This window comes from Nicotiana tabacum, chromosome 7 (genome assembly GCF_000715075.1).
Source record: "Nicotiana tabacum cultivar K326 chromosome 7, ASM71507v2, whole genome shotgun sequence".
NCBI lineage: Eukaryota > Viridiplantae > Streptophyta > Magnoliopsida > Solanales > Solanaceae > Nicotiana > Nicotiana tabacum.
The window spans coordinates 115,135,478-115,155,365 of record NC_134086.1 but is presented as its reverse complement, the minus strand read 5'-3'; the positions used below and the strand labels follow the sequence as shown (position 1 = coordinate 115,155,365).

General features: G+C 38.2%; 2 protein-coding genes across 2 annotated transcripts; one reads left to right on the top strand and one right to left on the bottom strand.

Annotated features, from left to right (window-relative positions):
- Positions 1–3,607: 3,607 nt before the first annotated feature.
- LOC107797664 (uncharacterized) lies at positions 3,608–4,729 on the top strand. The gene is made up of 4 exons (XM_075218568.1): positions 3,608–3,667; positions 3,786–3,879; positions 4,051–4,215; positions 4,449–4,729. The coding sequence occupies exons 1-4, from the start codon at positions 3,608–3,610 to the stop codon at positions 4,727–4,729; spliced, it is 600 nt and encodes a 199-aa protein (XP_075074669.1).
- Positions 4,730–11,021: 6,292 nt separating this feature from the next.
- On the bottom strand, positions 11,022–12,425 carry LOC107797663 (glyoxylase I 4-like). The gene is made up of 3 exons (XM_016620569.2): positions 12,078–12,425; positions 11,655–11,992; positions 11,022–11,270 (listed from the first exon to the last, which is right to left on the bottom strand). The coding sequence occupies exons 1-3, from the start codon at positions 12,284–12,286 to the stop codon at positions 11,179–11,181; spliced, it is 639 nt and encodes a 212-aa protein (XP_016476055.1). The 5' UTR covers positions 12,287–12,425; the 3' UTR covers positions 11,022–11,178.
- Positions 12,426–19,888: the final 7,463 nt, after the last annotated feature.

Here is a 19,888-nt window from a genome sequence, read left to right as displayed (position 1 = left end):
CAGGCACCGAGTGCCGTGTTACGCCCAGACCATGGTTAGGGGCATGACAAAACTTGGTATCAGAGATTTAGGTTCAAGAGTCCTAGGGAGTCTATGAAGCCGTGTCCTGTGGGGTCTCTTTTATGTGTGTGTGTGAGCCACACATGTAAACAGTTGACCGCCAAGACATCTAGGATTGTTCCATTTCTTTCATACTCTAGATCATGTAGTTAGAGCTATGCTTTCAGGAATCTTTCTAACCCGTGCGAATTGCCTATTTCAGAAAAATGCTTGCAAAAAGAAATTACACCAGGAGGGCCTCAGCTACTAGCCAGAGGGCTACGACTAATGCTGCTTAGGAGGAGGACACTCCAGCCTAGGGGTTTGCATCGGGATCAATGCCCAGTGCATCAGACATGGATGTCAGGGGAGCTATCTAGTTGCTCACCCAGATTGTTGCTACTCAGGCTCAAAGGCAGGGAACAAGTGATGTTCATGAGACGGGTAGTTCCAGGTCTAGGGAATTCCTCAACATGAAACCTCCCATCTTCACAGGGTCCAAAAAGGATGAGGATTCGCAAAACTTCATTGATGAGGTTCAGAAGATATTTCGAGTGATGCATGCTACAGACACTGAGGCAGTAGATCTTGCTGCGTACCAGCTTAAGGATATTTCCAACACTTGGTATGAAACATGGGAAGAGTCCCGAGCGGAAGGAGTTTGCTGATGCATTCCTTGAGCATTTTCTACCCATTGAGGTCTTGAAAGCTAAGGCTTTAGAGTTTGAGAAACTCAGACAGAATGATATGAGTGTGAATGAGTACTACCTCAAGTTCGTCTCTCTGGCCAAGTATGCTCCAAAAATGGTACGTGATATGAGGGCCAGAGTTAGGCGGTTTATGTTGGGATTTTCAGATGATTTGTTTACTGATGCTAATATACCTGCTCAGAATAATGACATGACCATCACTAAGATGGTTGCCTTTTTTCAAGGGAATGAAGACAGGTTGAAAGAAGAAGAGCGGCTACAAAAAGAGAAGGATAGGGAATTCAGCAAGAGAGCTAAGTCTGCAGAAAATTTCAGCCATGGGTGATCTCAAGCAGGAGGCAATCGTAGTTCTTTAGGAAATTAAAATCAGGACCCATTCCATCTTTAGCTAGTGCACCGATTCAGAGGTCCAAGTTTAACAAGAAAACCCAAAATTTCAGAGCAGCAGGCTCACAGTCACAGACTAATGTGGACTATAGAGGCCTTGAGTACCCTACTTGCAACACGTGTGGTAAGAAGCATCTAAGTGTGTGTCATTTGGGCACAAATGGCTGCTTTGGGTGCGGTCAGCAGGGCCACTTCTTGAGGGATTGTCCATCAGCAAAGTAGAACAATGGAGGCAATGTAGCTCAGTCCACTAATTCAGTAGCCCCTCATAACTCTCGGGCCTAACAAGGGCGCGGTGCAGCAAAGTCTAGTAATGTAGGCGGTGGTCGAAACTGCTTGTATGCACTGGCAGGCCATCAGGATACAGAGGCTCGTGGAGATGTTGTCACATGTATGCTAACAATATTCACTTTTGATGTATATGCTCTTATAGATCCGGGGTCCACCCTATCTTATGTAACCCCATATATTGCTAAGAAATTTGGGATAGAACCAGAAAAATTGTGTGAACCCTTTGAAGTGTCCACTCTAGTTGGAGAATTAGTTATAACAAGGTGTATCTATAGGGGATGTTCAGTCAAATGTATCATCGTCTTACTGCAGCAGACTTAGTAGAAGTGGAGATGGTAGACTTCGATGTGATCATGGGCATGGATTGGTTAGAGTCTCGTTATGCCACAGTGGGTTGTAGAACCAAAATAGTAAGTTTTGCATTTCTTGGTGAACCAGTCTTAGAATGGGAGGGTGATGTAGTAACACCTAGGGATAGGTTTGTTTCCTATCTTAAAGCCAGAAAGATGATCTCCAAGGGATATATCTATCACCTGGTTTGAGTTAAGGATGTAGATGCTCAGATCCCCACTCTCCAGTCGGTACCAATTGTAAATGAGTTTCTAGATGTGTTTCCCGAAGATCTCCCTAGAATCCCTCCCGATAGAGAGATTGACTTCGGAATTGATCTACTTTTAGGCACTAAGCCGATATCTATTCCGCCTTATAGAATGGCTCCAGTAGAGTTGAAAGAGTTAAAAGTTCAGTTGAAAATCTTCTAGATAAGGGGTTTATAAGACCAAGTGTCTCACCTTGGGGTGCACCGGTCTTGTTTTTCCTAAAGAAGTGTATGTGCATTGACTATCGTCAGTTGAATAAAGTCACCATCAAGAACAAGTACCCTCTTCCCATAATAGATGATTTATTTGATCAAACTTCAGGGTGCCCAGTGTTATTCCAAGATTGACCTCAGATCGAGATACCATCAGTTGAAGGTTAAGGAAGTTGATATTCCAAAAATAGCTTTTAGGATTCGATATGGGCATTTCGGATTTTTGGTAATATCATTCAGTTTAACGAATGCACCCGCAACTTTCATGGACCTTATGAATAGGTCTTCAAGCCTTATCTTGATTTGTTCGTTATCGTGTTTATTGATGACATCTTGATTTATTCCCGTAGCGAGACTGACCATGCAGAACATCTTAGAATTGTGTTGTAGACACTTCAAGATCACAAGCTATATGCAAAATTTTCTAAGTGTGAATTCTGGTTGAAATTAGTAGCATTTTTGGGCCATGTCATCTCAGGGGAAGGCGTGAAGATGGACTTTTAGAAAATAGAGGCAGTGAAGAATTGGCATAGACCCACCTCAATATCAGATATAAGAAGTTTCTTGGGTCTAGCAGGCTATTATAGGCGTTTCGTAGAGGGATTTTCTTCTATCTCGTCCCCTTTGACTAGATTAACTCAGAAGAAAGTCAAGTTTCAATGGTCGGACGCGTGCGAGAAAAGTTTTGAGGAGTTAAAGAAGAGGTTCACTTCAGCTCCAGTCCTGACACTAGCGGAAGGAACTGAAGGGTTTGTTATTTATTGTGATGCTTCAGGGGTTGGTCTTGGGTATGTATTAATGCAGCACGGTAAAGTCATAGCCTACGCGTCGAGACAACTCAAGGCTCACGAGAATAATTATCCAACTCATGATCTTGAATTAGCACCTGTGGTATTTGCACTTAAGATCTGGTGTCATTATTTGTATGAGGTACATGTTGACATTTTTACAGATCACAAGAGTCTCCAGTACATCTTCAAGTAAAGATAATTAAATCTACGTCAGAGAAGGTGGCTCGAATTACTTAAAAATTATGATGTTGATATCCTCTATCATCTAGGGAAAGCAAATGTTGTTGCTGATACTCTCAGTCGGCGTTCTATGGGAAACTTAGCTCATGTTGAGGCAGACAAGCGAACTATGATGAAGGAAGTCCACCACTTAGCAAGTCTAGGAGTTCGACTTTTGGACTCCGAAGACGGTGGCGTTGTTCTCCAGAACAGGGCTGAAACCTTCTTAGTAGCCGAAGTAAAGGAAAAACAGTTCAATGATCCCTACTTATTGCAGATGAAGGAGGAATTCACAAACACAAGACTATGACTTTTGAAAAAAGGGGAGATGATGGTACTTTGAGGTACAGAGGTAGACTATGCGTTCCAGACGTAGATGGGCTCAGAGAGCAGATTATGTTAGAAGCCCACAATTCCAGGTATTCTATTCACCCAGGTTCCACAAAGATGTATCATGATCTTAAAAAGGTTTATTGCTGGAACGATATGAAAAAGAATATAGCAGATTTCGTAGCTAAGTGTCCAAATTGTCAATAGGTGAAAACCGAACACCAGAGACCTGGCGGTTTAACTCAGAATATAGAAATTCCCATTTGGAAATGGGAGATGATAAACATGGACTTCATAACAGGTCTACCTCGCTCGTTCCGGAAGCATGATTTGATTTGGGTGATTGTAGACCGACTTACCAAGTCAGCTCACTTCTTGCCAATGAAGACTACAAATTCGGCCGAGGATTATGCCAAGTTGTATATCAAAGAAATTGTCTGATTGCATGGGACTCCTTTGTCCATTATCTTAGATCGTGGTGCTCAGTTCACAGTAAACTTTTGGAAATCCTTTCAGAAGGGATTGGGCACAAGGGTGAACCTTAGCACCACTTTTCATCCTCAGACAGATGGCCAGGAGGAACGCACCATTCAGACTCTTGAGGATATGTTGAGGGCGTGTGTTATTGATTTTAAAGGTAATTGGGACGATCATCTACCTCTCATTGAGTTTGCTTATAATAAAAGTTATCACTCTAGTATCAGGATGGCACCATACAAAGCTCTGTATGGGCGAAGGTGTAGATCACTAATTGGTTGGTTCGAATAGAATCAGGATGGCACCATACAAAGCTCTCTAGTTTGCTTAGTCCCCGCTATATTGGTCCATATAGAATCATGTGAAGAATCAGATAGGTGGCTTATGAGTTAGAATTGCCACAAGAATTAGCTGTTGTACACCCAGTGTTTCATGTGTCCATGTTGAAGAAATTCATGGGAGACCCGTCACTTGTGGTTCCAACAGAGATTATAGGGGTTAAAGACAGCCTGTCTTATGAAGAAATTCCAGTGTCTATTCTTGATTTTCAAATACGCAAGCTCAAAACTAAGGAAATTGCTTCAGTAAAAGTGCTTTGGAGAAATAGAAAGGTTGAAGAGGCTACATGGGAAGCCGAGGAGGACATAAAGTCCATATATCCCCATCTCTTTTAAGAGAAAAAGGAAAATGTAGAAGGTAATTAACCTTTCCATTCAGGTCTTATATTATAATCTCCATGTCCTTTAGTATTTACTCGGCTTAGTATTTAGTGATCATGTGCTCGTTCAGTTTGATATACATGTATTCATGATATTTAGTATTCTCATATCTCCATCTCACCCGTTTAATTTCCATAGATAGTCGTAGTTGCATCCAGGACAATCATTCGAGGATGAATGATCCCAAGGGGGAGATAATGTAACACCCGTAAATTTGAATCAATTGTGGATGAATTAAATGAGTATTAATGTGATGGTTATCAATTTGTTATGATAATAAGTGTGTGAGGCATATCATAAGTGATTTAGGGTCCAAGGAGAGGCCTAAGTCTAAGTCAAGTTTGAAAATTTCATGATAGACTAAAATTCCAAATGAGCACGCACAAGACCAAACTTTGCACGAGCATATCTATATTTATATAAGGTTTTATCTGATGCACAACATATCAAAAGAAATATATTTGAGTCTAGTTTCTAACGCTTCAAACCGTTCATCATTTGGACACTCCTACCAGAAGTTATGACCAAATTACAAAAGGCTCACAGAATTTTACACTACCGCGCCGCCCCATGCGTTACCCCGTGCAGCGCGGCTGTGTAGATTAACAGAGCACCTCTAAATTTCGTTTCTAGATATATTTTTCATTACCGCGCCACACCATGCATCTCCCCATGCGCCGCGGCTGTGCAAATCTTTGTTTTTTTTCAACCCGACCCTATTTTGATATAAAACCTTTGGGGGTTATTTTTCCCACTTCATTTGAGAGAATTTTAGGGTTTTCCTCCACTCTCTCAAGACCTCCAATCCTTCACATCTTCAAGGTAAGCAATTCCCATTATCTTGGTGTGAATTCCATCATTTATACACGAGTATTGATGAAATCTACACATAAAATACTTAGATCTTCAAGGGATTTCTTCAAGAACTCAAAGGAGGGTTTTGCAAGATTTCTTCCAAAATGGTAATCTTACACCCTTAGACTTACATGTATGGATTTATTAAGGGAATATGAGTATGAATAAGTATTGGAACTCTTGGTATGGTGATTGGAAGCCATAAGTTCCCAATTTGATTATACAACTATTATAGAGATTGAAAGATGTTTATTTAATGGAACTTTGTTGGTTGGGTGTGGATGGATGGCCATATATGTGATTTTGGAAGTTATAAATTGGTTAATCATGATGGTGAAATAAATTATTGATGAATGGTGGTAGTTAGATGAACTAATTATATGGTACTGAGAAGTAGAGATTTATGCCTACAAGGTATTTGATAATATGCCTAAATGGCTTAAGTTATGGAATTTGTTACTAATATTGGGTTCCATTGGATGTTGCTATTATAGATTGAAGGTTCTTAGTATTGTGGATCATTGTAGTATCACTAAGAGGCGAAAGTGAGGTATGTAAGGCTAACTTTTTACGTTTGGGAATGTCTATGATTCTCCATACGTCCCATTCATTATGACCATTACTAGTTTCCTCAAAAAGTAATTATGCCTTGGTTCCATGAATAGTAGTAGAACTTCTATTCTCTAGATGACATAGTTTCATAATCATTCGATATTCTATGAGTTTCAGTAATGACAAATCAACTTATTATGAATACTCATCTCAGTCTAATCCTATTCACTTTTCTAGTATCATGTAACTCAGTATGGCTCATTGTTTCAGTATCATGTATTGCAGTATGATTCTCAGTTCCTGATTCTGAATTCCTCAATGTTGAACACTTGTATTTGGTCCTGAGGCCGTAGTTTATGCTTTATACATGTTTGGGCCTGAGGCCGTAGTTTATGCTTTATGCATTTTTGGGCCTGAGGCCATAGTTATGTATACGTATACTTGGGCTTGAGGTCGTAGCTTGTGCACATATATATATATTGGTCCCAAGGGCGTAGTGTATCAGTTAAATAGGTTGTTCATCATTTAGAAGAGTGAGTATTCATATCTTTACTTCCTTGTTTAGTTATCAGTTTATCAGCTAGCAGTTCAGTTTCAGTTTCAGCATCAGTTCAGTTATCAGTTATCATTTTAGTTTCAATAGTTATCAATTATCAATTTTCAGTTATCAGCTTAATTTCAGTTTCAGCATTTTTAATTCTTTCTTTCAGTTGCTTTACATGCCAGTGCAATTCAAATGTACTGACGTCCCTTTTTGCCCGGGGTCTGTATCTCGCGATGCAGGTAACGATTTTAGGTTGACGATTCTGCTTTCTAGGACATCTCGTATCAGCTATTGATGAGCCCCAGTCTTTCGAGGCCTTATCTCTCTTTTGTTTTAGTCATTATAGTATTTCAGTTAATAAGGTATACCGGGGACCTTGTCCCGGTAAACAGTTAGCATTTTCAGTTTTCTTTAGAGGTTTCGTAGACTATAACCCATTCAGTCAGATATTAGCAGGCTTTCATGTGTTAGCCTTGTCGGCTACTTGTTTATACTTGTAGACCTTTCAGTATTTTCCGCATCTATAATATTCCAGTCAGACTCTTTAGTAGATTGTCATGTTTTATATTTACCTCTAGCTCATAGTTATACCACATGTTGATCCAACCATACAGTTGGTTCGCTCGGTCACATGCAGTCAGGCACATAGTGTCGTATTACGCCCAGACCATGGTTCGGGGCGTGATAGGTTTGGGTCATGACAAATGACTTGGAAGATGACGAGATTGAATATGTGTTACTGAATAAATTCGGAGAAGCTCTATCAAAGGGTGCCATTGTATGGTACCATAATTTACTACCTAATTCTATTGATTCATTTGCTATGCTTACAGATTCCTTTGTAAAGGCGCACGCTGGAGCCATTAAGGTTGCAACTAGAAAGTCAGACCTATTCTAGGTAAGGCAAAAAGACAATGAGATGCTCAGGGAATTTGTATCTCGATTTCAAATGGAACGAATGGATCTGCCACCGGTCACCGACGATTGGGCTGTTCAAGCCTTCACTCAAGGTCTCAACAAACGAAATTCCATAGCTTCACAGTTGTTGAAGCAAATTTGATCATGTACCCAGCTGTCACTTGGGACAACGTACATAATCGATATCAGTCGTAGATCAGGGTAGAGGATGATCAACTGGGGACCCCTCCCAGGTCCGTTTATCCTAACAATCCCATGGATAGGATCAAAAGGGACATCGATCGAAAGCCAAGGTCGAATAGAGATCGATATCGACTATACAATGGAGACCGTAGAAGCAGCGGGTCTGGGTAAAGCTTCACACGAAATGAGAGGAGAAACGATCAATGTCAAAGATCACGGGGTCTTGATGCTGAGGGAGATCACGTTAAATATCCAAAATCCGAATGAAGGTACGACACCATTCCTATTCTTTCTATTCTTTCGACTAGCACTTGCAGGCTATCGACAAGGATCAGCACAATGCTTTGGATCTTAAGGCACGCGTTGCACTCTTTTTCCCTTAGACCGGTTTTTGTCCCAAATGGGTTTTTTCGGTGAGCTTTTTAACGAGGCAACCATTGTTCGTGCTAACTTAGAGCAATTCAACAGTATCCGAGGTTCCCCACAATAAGCCTCAATTACTGGGGGGCATTAAACTCGAATGTCTACTTTATTGCAAGGAAATTACTTCGTGACAGCAGGGCCTTGATAGAAAAATGATGTAAGGGTCAAACGAACCGTGCCCATATAGGTTATTCGAGCCCTAACATCAAACATGCATGCATATATAATCATCTATTGAGAGAAGTATTTTTCTTTGCTGATATCTCATGCCTTTAGAAGAATTTCCTGCTTCATACTCTTGATCTATTATGTAAACTGGCTTAAGGGCCGATCATGACGGAAGTTCAAACAACTAACCCCACGCTTGAGGACTACCGCCCGAAAAACAAACGAAATTTAACTACTAAAATTTCGAGAATATAAGACCTTAAAGGCGACCCTTGATTTTATAGTCCACGGCCACCCCACTCAGGGACTGACACTTCGGGCAAGCTCGAAGTGAAACGGAAAATAAGCCCACAGGTAAGGTTCCAAACTAAAGAGGCTACAGCCAAATTAACGCGGATCAGAGACGTTCGAAATCCGTAACAAATACAAAAGTCTAAGGGCTAACTTCACTTCAAGTTCAAGCAAGTCTTCACTCGATCATAAAAGCCCAAGGGCTATCTTAACCCGAGTTCGAGCAAACTCTCACTCGGGGACTATCTATAAAGCCTAAGGGCTAACTTTACTTTGAGTTCGAGCAAATTCTCACTCGACTATAAAGCCTAAGGGCTAACTTCACTTCGAGTTCGAGCAAGTTCTCACTCGATCATAAAAGCCCAAGGGCTATTTTAACCTGAGTTCGAGCGAACTCTCGCTCGGGGACTATCTATAAAGCCTAAGGGCTAACTTTACTTCGAGTTTGAACATGTCCTCACCCAATCATAAAAGCCCAAGGGCTATCCTAACCCAAGTTCGAGCAAACTCTCACTCGGGGACTATCTATAAAGCCTAAGGGCTAACTTTATTTCGAGTTCGAGCAAGTCCTCACTTGATCATAAAAGCCCAAGGGCTATCCTAACCTGAGTTCGAGGAAACTCTCACTCGGGGGCTATCTATAAAGCCTAAGGGCTAACTTTACTTTGAGTTCGAGCAAATCCTCACTCGACTATAAAGCCTAAGGGCTAACTTCACTTCGAGTTCGAGCAAGTCCTCACTCGATCATAAAATCCCAATGACTATCTTAACCCGAGTTTGAGCAAACTCTTGCTCGGGGACTATAAATAAAGCCTAATGGCTAATTTTTTATGAGTTCGTGCAAGTCCTCACTCGATCATAAAAGCCCAAAGGCTATCCTAACCCGAGTTTGAGCAAACTCTCACTCGGGGACTATCTATAAAGCCTAAGGAATAACTTTACTTCAAGTTCGAGCAAATCCTCACTCGACTATAAAGCCTAAGGGCTAACTTCACTTCGAGTTCGAGCAAGTCCTCACTCGATTATAAAAGCCCAAGGGCTATCTTAACCCGAGTTCGAGCAAACTCTCGATCAGGGACTATCGATAAAGCCTAAGGGCTACCTTTAATATAAGTTTGAACAAGTCCTCACCCGATCATAAAAGCCCAAGGGCTATCCTAACCCGAGTTCGAGTAAACTCTCACTCGGGGACTATTTATAAAGCCTAAGGGCTATCTTAACTTCGAGTTCGGGCGAATCCTCACTCGTCTGTTAAGCCTAAGAGCTACTCAAACTCTAGTTCAAATGGTCATTCGAGGTCCATCGATCTCGGTCGAAAGATCAAAGCCCCCAGCATGGGTTTTTTCAAGGGCCTTCCACCGAGACTGACACTTGGCACGCTCCGCAACCTCCTTTTCCCAAACCTGTGCAGTTTCCTTTTGTAGAACAGTTTTAGATGTTTTGGCCATTTTGTTTTTGTGAGCAAGGAAGAATAGAGATTGGAATATTTGGTGCTTTGAGAAGAACAAGCAAAGGAACTCGGACTCAATTCGTTTCTTATCATTACACTCCAAAAAACTAGGGGACTATCTATATACGGTCAAAATCGGGATGCCCCTTTTTGTTCAACTGACCAAGGCTAGAACGTGGTAGATCAAGTTTGGACCTTGATTTTTATCTATAGCGCGGGGCTAAGTTATCGAGACCCTAGAACCGATTAAGCTCGAGGTCGACCAAGACCGAGACCAAATAAAATGGAGATCGAAGCTAAGTCGAGTAATAGAAAATCGAGACATCCGAGATCTGCCAAGGATCGTGGCAAGAATCTTGGCGCGAATCAAGTCAAGACCGGTTGTTCATCTAATCATGGATTTCCTTCCATATATAGAATTGTACCTTAAGTAGAATTCATCTACTATATAAAGGGAGTTCTAATCATTTGTAAGAGAGATTGTTCTCACGTATCAAAGCAATGTAACACTCTCTTTAGCTCATATTCTTGTTCGTCAGCTTGTTATATTTTTAAATGTTCTTGTACCAATCAGCTCGAGGGTATTCAAGCTCGAGGGCTGAATTCTATTCAAACGCTGGTTTGCTTTATCTCATTGCTAATTTCTACTATTAATCTTTATATTTATCAATTAATATTAAGTGAAATTACGTGTCCTTAAAACCATATTATAAGTTTAATTGTTATCCAATTTTAAGGGTAAATAGATAGCTATATAAATTTTTTCTTATTTTCATTCTAAGTTTTGCTTGTCATTATTATTCCAATATTAAATATTTTTGTTATTAAAATTATATGTATATATAGAGTTTGAGAGAGAGATATATTTGAACCCTCATATCCTCTTATAAACTGGTTTGATTAATCTATGAAGTAACTATCAATAGTACAATGAGCCTCTATTATCTTAACAGGTGAAATTTGTGTATTTATTTTATTGAATTAGGTAAGAATCGTCCCGTACAAGATATGCATAAATATTCAAAATGAAATGTCTATCATGTTCATGGCTAAGTTCTCCATCATCAGATATTCCATTTCCCCTAAGCAATTCATCTTAGTGGTTCCATTGCCTGCATTTTCAAACACACAAGAATTAGACTAATGTTACTATAAAATACAAGGTTAACGTACGTCTAATTCTTCTCTTTCCAGTGCCGTTGAATTAATCAAACTTAAGCAGGTCTTTTGGTAAAAAATCTTGTCCTCATTTCAAAACAAACTATTTTAGTGAATTTTAATATGTTGTACTACCATATGTTACTTTTCGTACTAATTAATTTTCAAGTGACTAATTCAGTTTATACACACCGTTACCTATAATTATCTTTTGAATAACCTAGCAGTGGATATGTATACAAATTATTTTACACTGATGGTGTATATTAGTTAGTTAAAGTCTTTTTTCTAAGAGATCATGGGTAAAATACTGAAACAATAAGAAGAGACATGCATACCGTAAAAAGAATTAGGCATGGTTTGGTTGAAGGTTGGATATTTGTTGAACTTCTTGAGAGGACAAGAGGAAAGTGGAAGAATTGGTATATTTTGGCAATTGCATATCTCAATCATGTTGCCATCTGGATCATGAAAGAAGAGTTGATCCACAGTGACTCCACCTTCTTTCACAGTTGCTGTTACATACTCAATCTTCAACTCTTCCAATCTCTCAATAATGAGGTTCATATCAGAGCATTGAAATGAAATGTGATTGTCTTTTGGGTTTATCTTTCCCTTCTTTGATGGTGCATCTTCTTTTCCTAGCAAATGTATTCCAATTCCATGGTTGAATAACCTGAAAAATCAACCCAAATTGTCATAAGTTCTCAAATGTTAGGAGAAATGCAAGTAAAAATTAAACAGAGAATAGGTGTATTTACCAAGCTCCATCAAAATCAAAGGAAGAGGGTCTCTGGATTAGAACAAAGCCAAGAACTTGCTCATAGAATTGGACACTTTTGGGAACAGATTTGCAAACAAACGAAACATGATTCAATGCTAACAAAGGCATCTTTGTAATTTCCTCATCCGATGACCAGTTGAAGGTTGTCTCCTCAGCAGTTTCTGCTTTCATTATCTCTTTTCCCATTCTATATATATCTCTTATACACCCTAAATAGTTCCACTCTTTCACTCTCCAAGTACTCAATTAATTAATGATATCAATAGTAAATAGTAGATGGAAGATGAAATACTCCTTAAATTTCTGTGAGGAACTTTACAAGAAGTGCACGCATATATATAAGCACAAATGAGATAAGGGTGTAGGGTACTCTTTCACTTGTACGGAGGGTCGGGTCGGGTTGTGTTAGGTGGGGATGAGGGGTAAACCATATATCCGCTTTAACTTCATTTATTAAAAAGTAATAATAATTTATATTAGGGGTTTACGCGATATCAGTGAGAGATCCAACCACTTATTTAATACAATACCGTGTTTCTGAGTTGACTCCTGCATGCATATACTAAAAACAAGTATAAAAAAAAAAAAAAACTCTGGTGCGCTAAGTTCTTATTTTGTGCGGTCCGTGAAAAGGCCGGACCACAAAGGTTTATTATACATAGTTTTATCCTATATTTCTGCAAGAGATTATTTTCACGGCTTTCTGGTTACAATGCATCAACTTTATCAGTTACGCCAAGACTTCTAGACTAAATATTCTCTTATCCATCAACTGAATTTTGATGCCCTCCGACTCCTGCAATAGCACGTTTTTTCTTTTCTTTTTGTCCAAATTAAATTCTCGCAAGACCTGTCAAAGCACATGACTTATATCTAGTCAAAGACTCATGACCTGCACTTCAGTGTTGACGTGGCATTCATACTCTTACTCGGTTTCACTTGCTTTTTAGTATTTTTTTTTCTTTTTTTTCCCCAGATGTTTTAACAAATCTTTGTTTTATTTTTTATTTTTTTGAATTGTCAAGAACTTCTCTTTTGATTTTGTTCAGGACTTCTCTTTTTATAATCTCTTAAAGGAGTAACTGTGCTTGGTCTAGGGGCAAAATTTTGACTATATATTATGTCACACGTACGCCACACGGTAGTCCTCTTGGACCTAGTGTTATTTTGTTGCAGAAAGGAATAAACAAATAGTAGAAATAAATGTGTCTAGTCTTCAATAGCTTAACTTGTCACAATTTAAAATTTAAAATGTTATAATGAAGTATCACTATTAATAATCATCAAAAATTGCGTTTACATATTTGTAAAAAGTCAATCGCACGCATGAATGTAACGTGAAAGGACGCTTTGTATAAATAGTAAATAATTATAATTAATTAATAGACATGCGTGTGTGTCTATATTTTCTCTATTAACACCCTATGTTTATAGATGAGATGTAATACAATTCGTACTCCTTTCACTATGTATTTTAAATTGCTTTCTAACTTCTAATAAGTGTTGTTCTCGTCAGAAGCATACGATAAAATTAAAATGATAGAGTAGTTGAAGGGTCGTGCATTTTATTTCTTCCCAGACTCGCTTTACTTCTTTGTCTTTTTCGCTTGAAATAGAAAGAGCAAAGTATCATTTTCAAAAATTGCCAGCAAACTCTGAAATTTTTGCTTTGAGTTTTTATGTGTATCCCAAGATGTGCAAAATTTAAAACTACTCGTGAAAGCAGTTGTTGCTAAATTATATTTTATATAGGTATAAAGCTAAACCACTAATTCTTCCTATACACACCATATCAGAATAAACTAAACCACTAATCCTTCCTATACACACCAAAGCACAATGTCCTGTACACACCAAAGCATAATGTGTAAGGACGTTGTTTACTCATAAAGTAACATGGTAGGTTTATAAATAAGCAAATCGATTTGATCCAAAACGTGATAAAGAAATAAAATTAAAATTAAGATTTAACGTCTGAAATTAAAGAAGATAACAAATCTGATTTCGAATTCAGCCTTTCCGAAAGCAGTGGTGAAAATATAATAAAGCAATGACAAAGCTGTTACTCTAAGAGCTAAATAGTAAAGTGTGAGAACCAAAATAGTAAAGTATAACTTTTTCGTATACAGAATGTTTTTTTTCTTCTTGCAATGATTGTTAACTGTCACGATCCGGAATCTCCACCCTTGGGACCGCAATGATGCATAACATTTCACTTGCTAGGCAAGCCAACGTTAGAATTATTTTTAGCCATTTTTAACAAATCAAATTAACTGATACCAATTTAACTGAATAACTGAAATAAAAGTGAGCAAAAAACATAATAACCACAATATTTAGATACAATCCCAGAACTGGTGTCACAAGTGCACGAGCGACTAAAATACTATAAATAATGGTCTGAATAAAAGTAAAACTGTCTGAAATGAAATGAATAGCTAGGGTAAAGGTAGAAGCTAGGGAACTTCGGGGCTGCGAACACCGAGTAGTTATACCTCAAGTTTCCTTCAAGTGTTCGATCCGAGCAATCTACTGACCGCCGCTAAGACTGACTTCCAAAATCTGCACAAGAAGTGCATAGTATAGTATGAGTGCAATCGACCCCATGTACTCTGTAAGTGCCGAGCCTAACCTCGACGAAGTAGTGACGAAGCTAAGGCGGATCACTTACAATAACCTGTATGCGGTATAATAATAATAATAACAATAATAACAGGAAAGAAATGCAGGAAAGGTAAAGCAGTTAACTTATGAAGATAAACTCAATTCTCAAAATCAGCAAAACTAGATGCATTAGTCCTCAGAATCTCGTACGAAAACACTGAAAGCTAACATAATGCACAATGAATACCAAACACACAATTCATTGCGGCGCGCAACCCGATCCCATCATACAAACATAATCCTCCCTTATTTTACCATATCAATATCAACAGAACAAGTAAAATCCGTTGCGTCGCGCAACGCGATCCCGCCATATAATCAGAATCAATATAACATTCCTCCCTTATTCACCATATCAAAATTACATATAAATTAAAATCCGTTTCAGCGTACAACCCGATCCCATCATATCAATATCAATCCTCCTTTATTTTACTTGTTGCGGCGTACAACCCGATCCATAAATAAAATCAATAAAAGAATTAATTTAGCAACTCAAATCATAAGAATCTCTATGATTACAGAATATGAAAGCAAAGCCATAACGAAACCTCATACAAATCAAGGAGTGCTACAATTAATATAAAGCAACAAGACAGTCAAATATTGACAATTTAAGTATACAAATAAGACAATTAAAGCAAGTAGCAATTAATCATGAAAGCATGGAAGAAGCAAACATTTTAATATGAGAAAAATAAGTGACAAGTGGCAAGCTAAGGTATATGAAACAATTAAAACATGTAACAGTTAAGACATGGAATAAAATAATTAATGAAATACGGAAACAAGTATTTTGACGGCGTATATACACTTGCCACCTCGCATATATGCCGCTACACATGAATTTCACATAGCACATAGCTCAAGGGTTCCTAATTCCCTCAAATCAAGGTCAGACCCAACACTTACCTCGCTCCACAACTCAAGCAATCACTCAACCACGACCTTGCCTTTCGAAAAAGCCTCCAAACCAACCAAATCCAAAAATTTATTGGCCAAACAATTCAAATTAATCTTTAGAAACTACTCACAAATGAAAGAGGTTCAATTTAGATCATTTTGAAAAGTCAACAAAAGTCAACCCCCCGAGCTCACTTGGTCAAAATCGAGATTCAGCCCAAAATTCGATTACCCATTCACCCCCCGAGCCCGATTATGTTATTTGTTTTGAAATCCGACCCCAATTCTAGGTCTAAATCTCAAATTTATAAAAATTCCTAATTCTACCTAAATCCCTAATTTCTACCATGAATATCCTAGATTTGATGTTGAAATACTTCAAAATGTAATGGGTAGTTGAAAAGAAATAGATTAAAGTTGCTTACCAATGAATTTTGGAAGAAAGCCTCTTGGAAAAGTTGCCTCTAGGGTGTTTAGAGTTGGGAGTTCGAAAGAAATGAGCTAAATCCCGTTTTTTCCCTCTTTTGTCCAGGCGCAGATATCGCAATTGCGACCCGAAGTTCGCAAATGCGAGAAATTCTTTGCAAATGCGAAGAAGCCCATCTCTCTGATGTCATCGCATTTGCGATGATTTGTTCGCAAATGCGAACACTGGAGCAATTCGCAAAAGTGATCAACTGATCGCAATTGCGATCTCTATTGTCCCAGCCCTTTTTCACAATTGCGAAGAAAAGTTCGCAAATGTGAGGTTGACAGACTTGGTTAGATGTCGCAAATGCGATTCCCCCACCTCCCAATTGCGAGGTCCGCAATCACACCAGCAACAGAGGGCCTTCAGCTATTCTTCTAAGTCCAAAATTACTATGTAGCCTATCCGGAACTCACCCGAAACCTCGGGGCTCCAAATCAAGTATGCACACAAGTATAATAACATCATATGAACTCGCTCGCGTGATCAAAATACCAAAATAACACCTAGAACAATGAATCAGACACCAATACAGATAAAATTTTCAAAGAAACTTAAGAACTTTCAATTATTCAACCGGACATCCGAATCATGTCAAATCAACTCTGTTTTGCACTAATGCAGGCAAGTCATAAATACTGAAATGAACCTATTTTAAGTTCCAGAATCAAAATCCGAACCCATTAAAAATACAGTCAACCTAGGGCCAAACTTAGGAATTCTTTAACCTTTTAAATTACTAGTTTTCGACAAATTATGTTATATCAACGTAGGGATATCCGAATTCGATTTCAGGCATACACCCAAGTCCTAAATCACGATACGGACCCACCAGAACCGTCAAAATACTGATTCGGGTCCGTTTATACAAAACGTTAACTGTAGTCAACTCAAATGAGTTTTATACACAATTATATATATATATATATATATATATATATATATATATATATATATATATATATATATATATATATTATCAATTTTAATAAAAAAATTTAGAAAAGGACACGGACTGCACATGCAAATAGGGAAAGGCTAAACGGAACTATTCGAGGTCTCGAAACATAGAAATAAAGGTTAAAGCTAAAAATGACCTATCGGGTCATCACATTAACCCCACTATTTATAGCTCTACCTAGAGAAACAAGATCGTAGGATCAAGCCCCTCTTTAAGTGAGAAAATATGAATGTATAGCGACAATCCTTGAATGTAAATATTCTTTGTAACAACTGTTCATTTAATGTTAGCAAATATTCACTCATTGAATGCTATCCGATGGCAAACCTTTGAACTTCTATCGTCTACTGCCTTCCCTTTGAACTTATCTGGTACTGGTCACACCCGATGTATATAGTATTGGTTGTTTCTCGGCTCGTTCGGTCCTTTGCCTATCTTCGGTTCCACGTATCATGTTATCATTCGATCATCTGTTATCAATCAATTTTACCTATGCAGACCATTAAGCCGACAACTTCAATCCCAATAACATTCATCAATCCCAAGGTGTTGAAAATTGCTTCATCTGATTAGAAAAACGCCTACCATTTTAGTTATCAAATCTCTAGCTAGTACTTCAGCAATTATATATAGCTGCAAGCTAGTTGTATTACATATAGTTATTAATAAGCAATGTTACTTCTACGACCAATGCATCTTGTGATTATTATATGCTGTATGTAGTTATTACGAAGTGTACTACAAAACGTTAGGAAAAGCCATCCACCAGGGTGCATGGCCAGCTTTACGAATTGAAAAAAAAGTGATAAAGAGTGAGACAGTATATTCTACCTATGAAAATCTTATTGACAAAATACCTTAAACTACCCCTAAACTTAGTTTAGATTATTAGTTCAGGCAGCTTGAAAACTTACCTTATTATTAGAGAAAGGTTTGGAACCCTAACCAACATTTTGGATTTTGGAGTTTTTTCCATCCCCAAACTATGCCCGGTCCTAATTACCCCTACACTTGTTTTTATGAGTTTAAAACCCCCCTGATCTGCTACATGGCATAGCAAGTGGTATTAAGTGGACTGTGGCGCTTGAGAGACCTCTCAAATAGTAAACAGGCCCCGAATAAACATCTCTAACGACTATAATCCCTCTTCTTCATATTTATTACATCCTCCATTGAAGCAAACTCAAGTTCAAACCATTCCCTATAATTCTTGATTTTCTTCATTATTAGTTAAATTACTTAGTTCCATTTGTTAGATTATTAAATCGTAGCCATAGCAGAGATTAAGACACAATCATACCGATATAAAACCATAATCTTGAGTTAGAGTTCAAGAAAGCGTACCGTTAAACTCCATGGATTCAGCAGGGACAACAACCGACGATCAAGCCTAAGACCACCTTCCAAGATCCACTAGCTACGCACTCTCAGAGTCTGGAGAACTTGACTGATGGGACGTCTACCGTTACCACGTATTCAAGAGGCAGAATACGCTAGGGTTTTTCTGATAGCTAGGGAAAGGGGGGTTGGCCTCTATTTATAAAGAGTGTCTACCCATCACAGGCCAATAGTTATTGGGCCTCACTTATCCACACACACAATATTTAATATTATGCCTTTTATTTATCCACCACTTGGGCCACGTCACTATCCTTTCAGGCTATAACCAATTAACGTAAGTCCAAGTTCCAACATTCTCCCACTTGGACACCAACGTTAATTGAGGACAAGAAAATAATTTTAAATATTTGAGTTTTTAAGAAAATCATTTTGAAAAAGGATTTTAGATTCTACGGTGGCCACACTACTCACATAGCCAAGGATAGAATGACCCATATAACAATCCATTCAGTCTAAATAGAAAAGACTAACAATGAATTGTAGCAGGCATCTTAATGGTATGAATTCTATCTACGACCACATATGCTAGAATTTCCATCAACATGGATCAAACATGTGTGCTAAGCATTTTGTCTTTCTAATCAAGGTGAATAGATTCACACCTCTTAGAAAGAAATAATCCTTCAAGTGATATTATAATCATATCACCTCAGGAGCCTCCAAGTGACACAAAATCATATCACCTTAGGAGGATTCCCTTGTGCCTTACCCGGGATAATCAAGGCAACAAGCCACAAGGCTCAAAGATATCATGAGTTTATGCAAAGTCCAATTGCAAATAAAAATAAATAAATTATCATGTTAGTCATAAGCATAACAGGTATCAAATAACACAAGCTTGCATAAAAATAGAATTTATCAAAAGCAATATCTTAGTCAGCAATTACAAAGTAACTCCCACTGACTAAAGCATATCAAAAGACTCTAAAATACCCATATTTTTAGCATGTTCATTAAACACTACAGGCCTAAGATATTTAGTCAAAGGATCAACCAACATAGAATCTGTGCTAATATGCTTAATACATATATCACCTTCTTTTACCATGTCTCTAACCTTAAGAAACTTAAGGCTAACATGCTTAGAGCCTCTTGTTATCTTGTTATTCTTGGAGAAGAACACAACTACAGTATTGTCACAGAAAATAGTCACCGGCTTAGATATAAAATCCTCAATTTGCAATTTAGTAAGAAAATTCTTCATCCAGACAGCATGTGAAATAGTCTCAAAACAAGCAATAAACTCAGCTTCCATTGTAGATATAGCAGTGATACTTTGCTTCTCACTTTTCCAAGAAATAGCACCTCCACCCAACATAAATATATACCCAGAAGTTGATTCCATAGTGTCTTGACAACCTACAAAATCAGAATCCGAATATACTAGAAG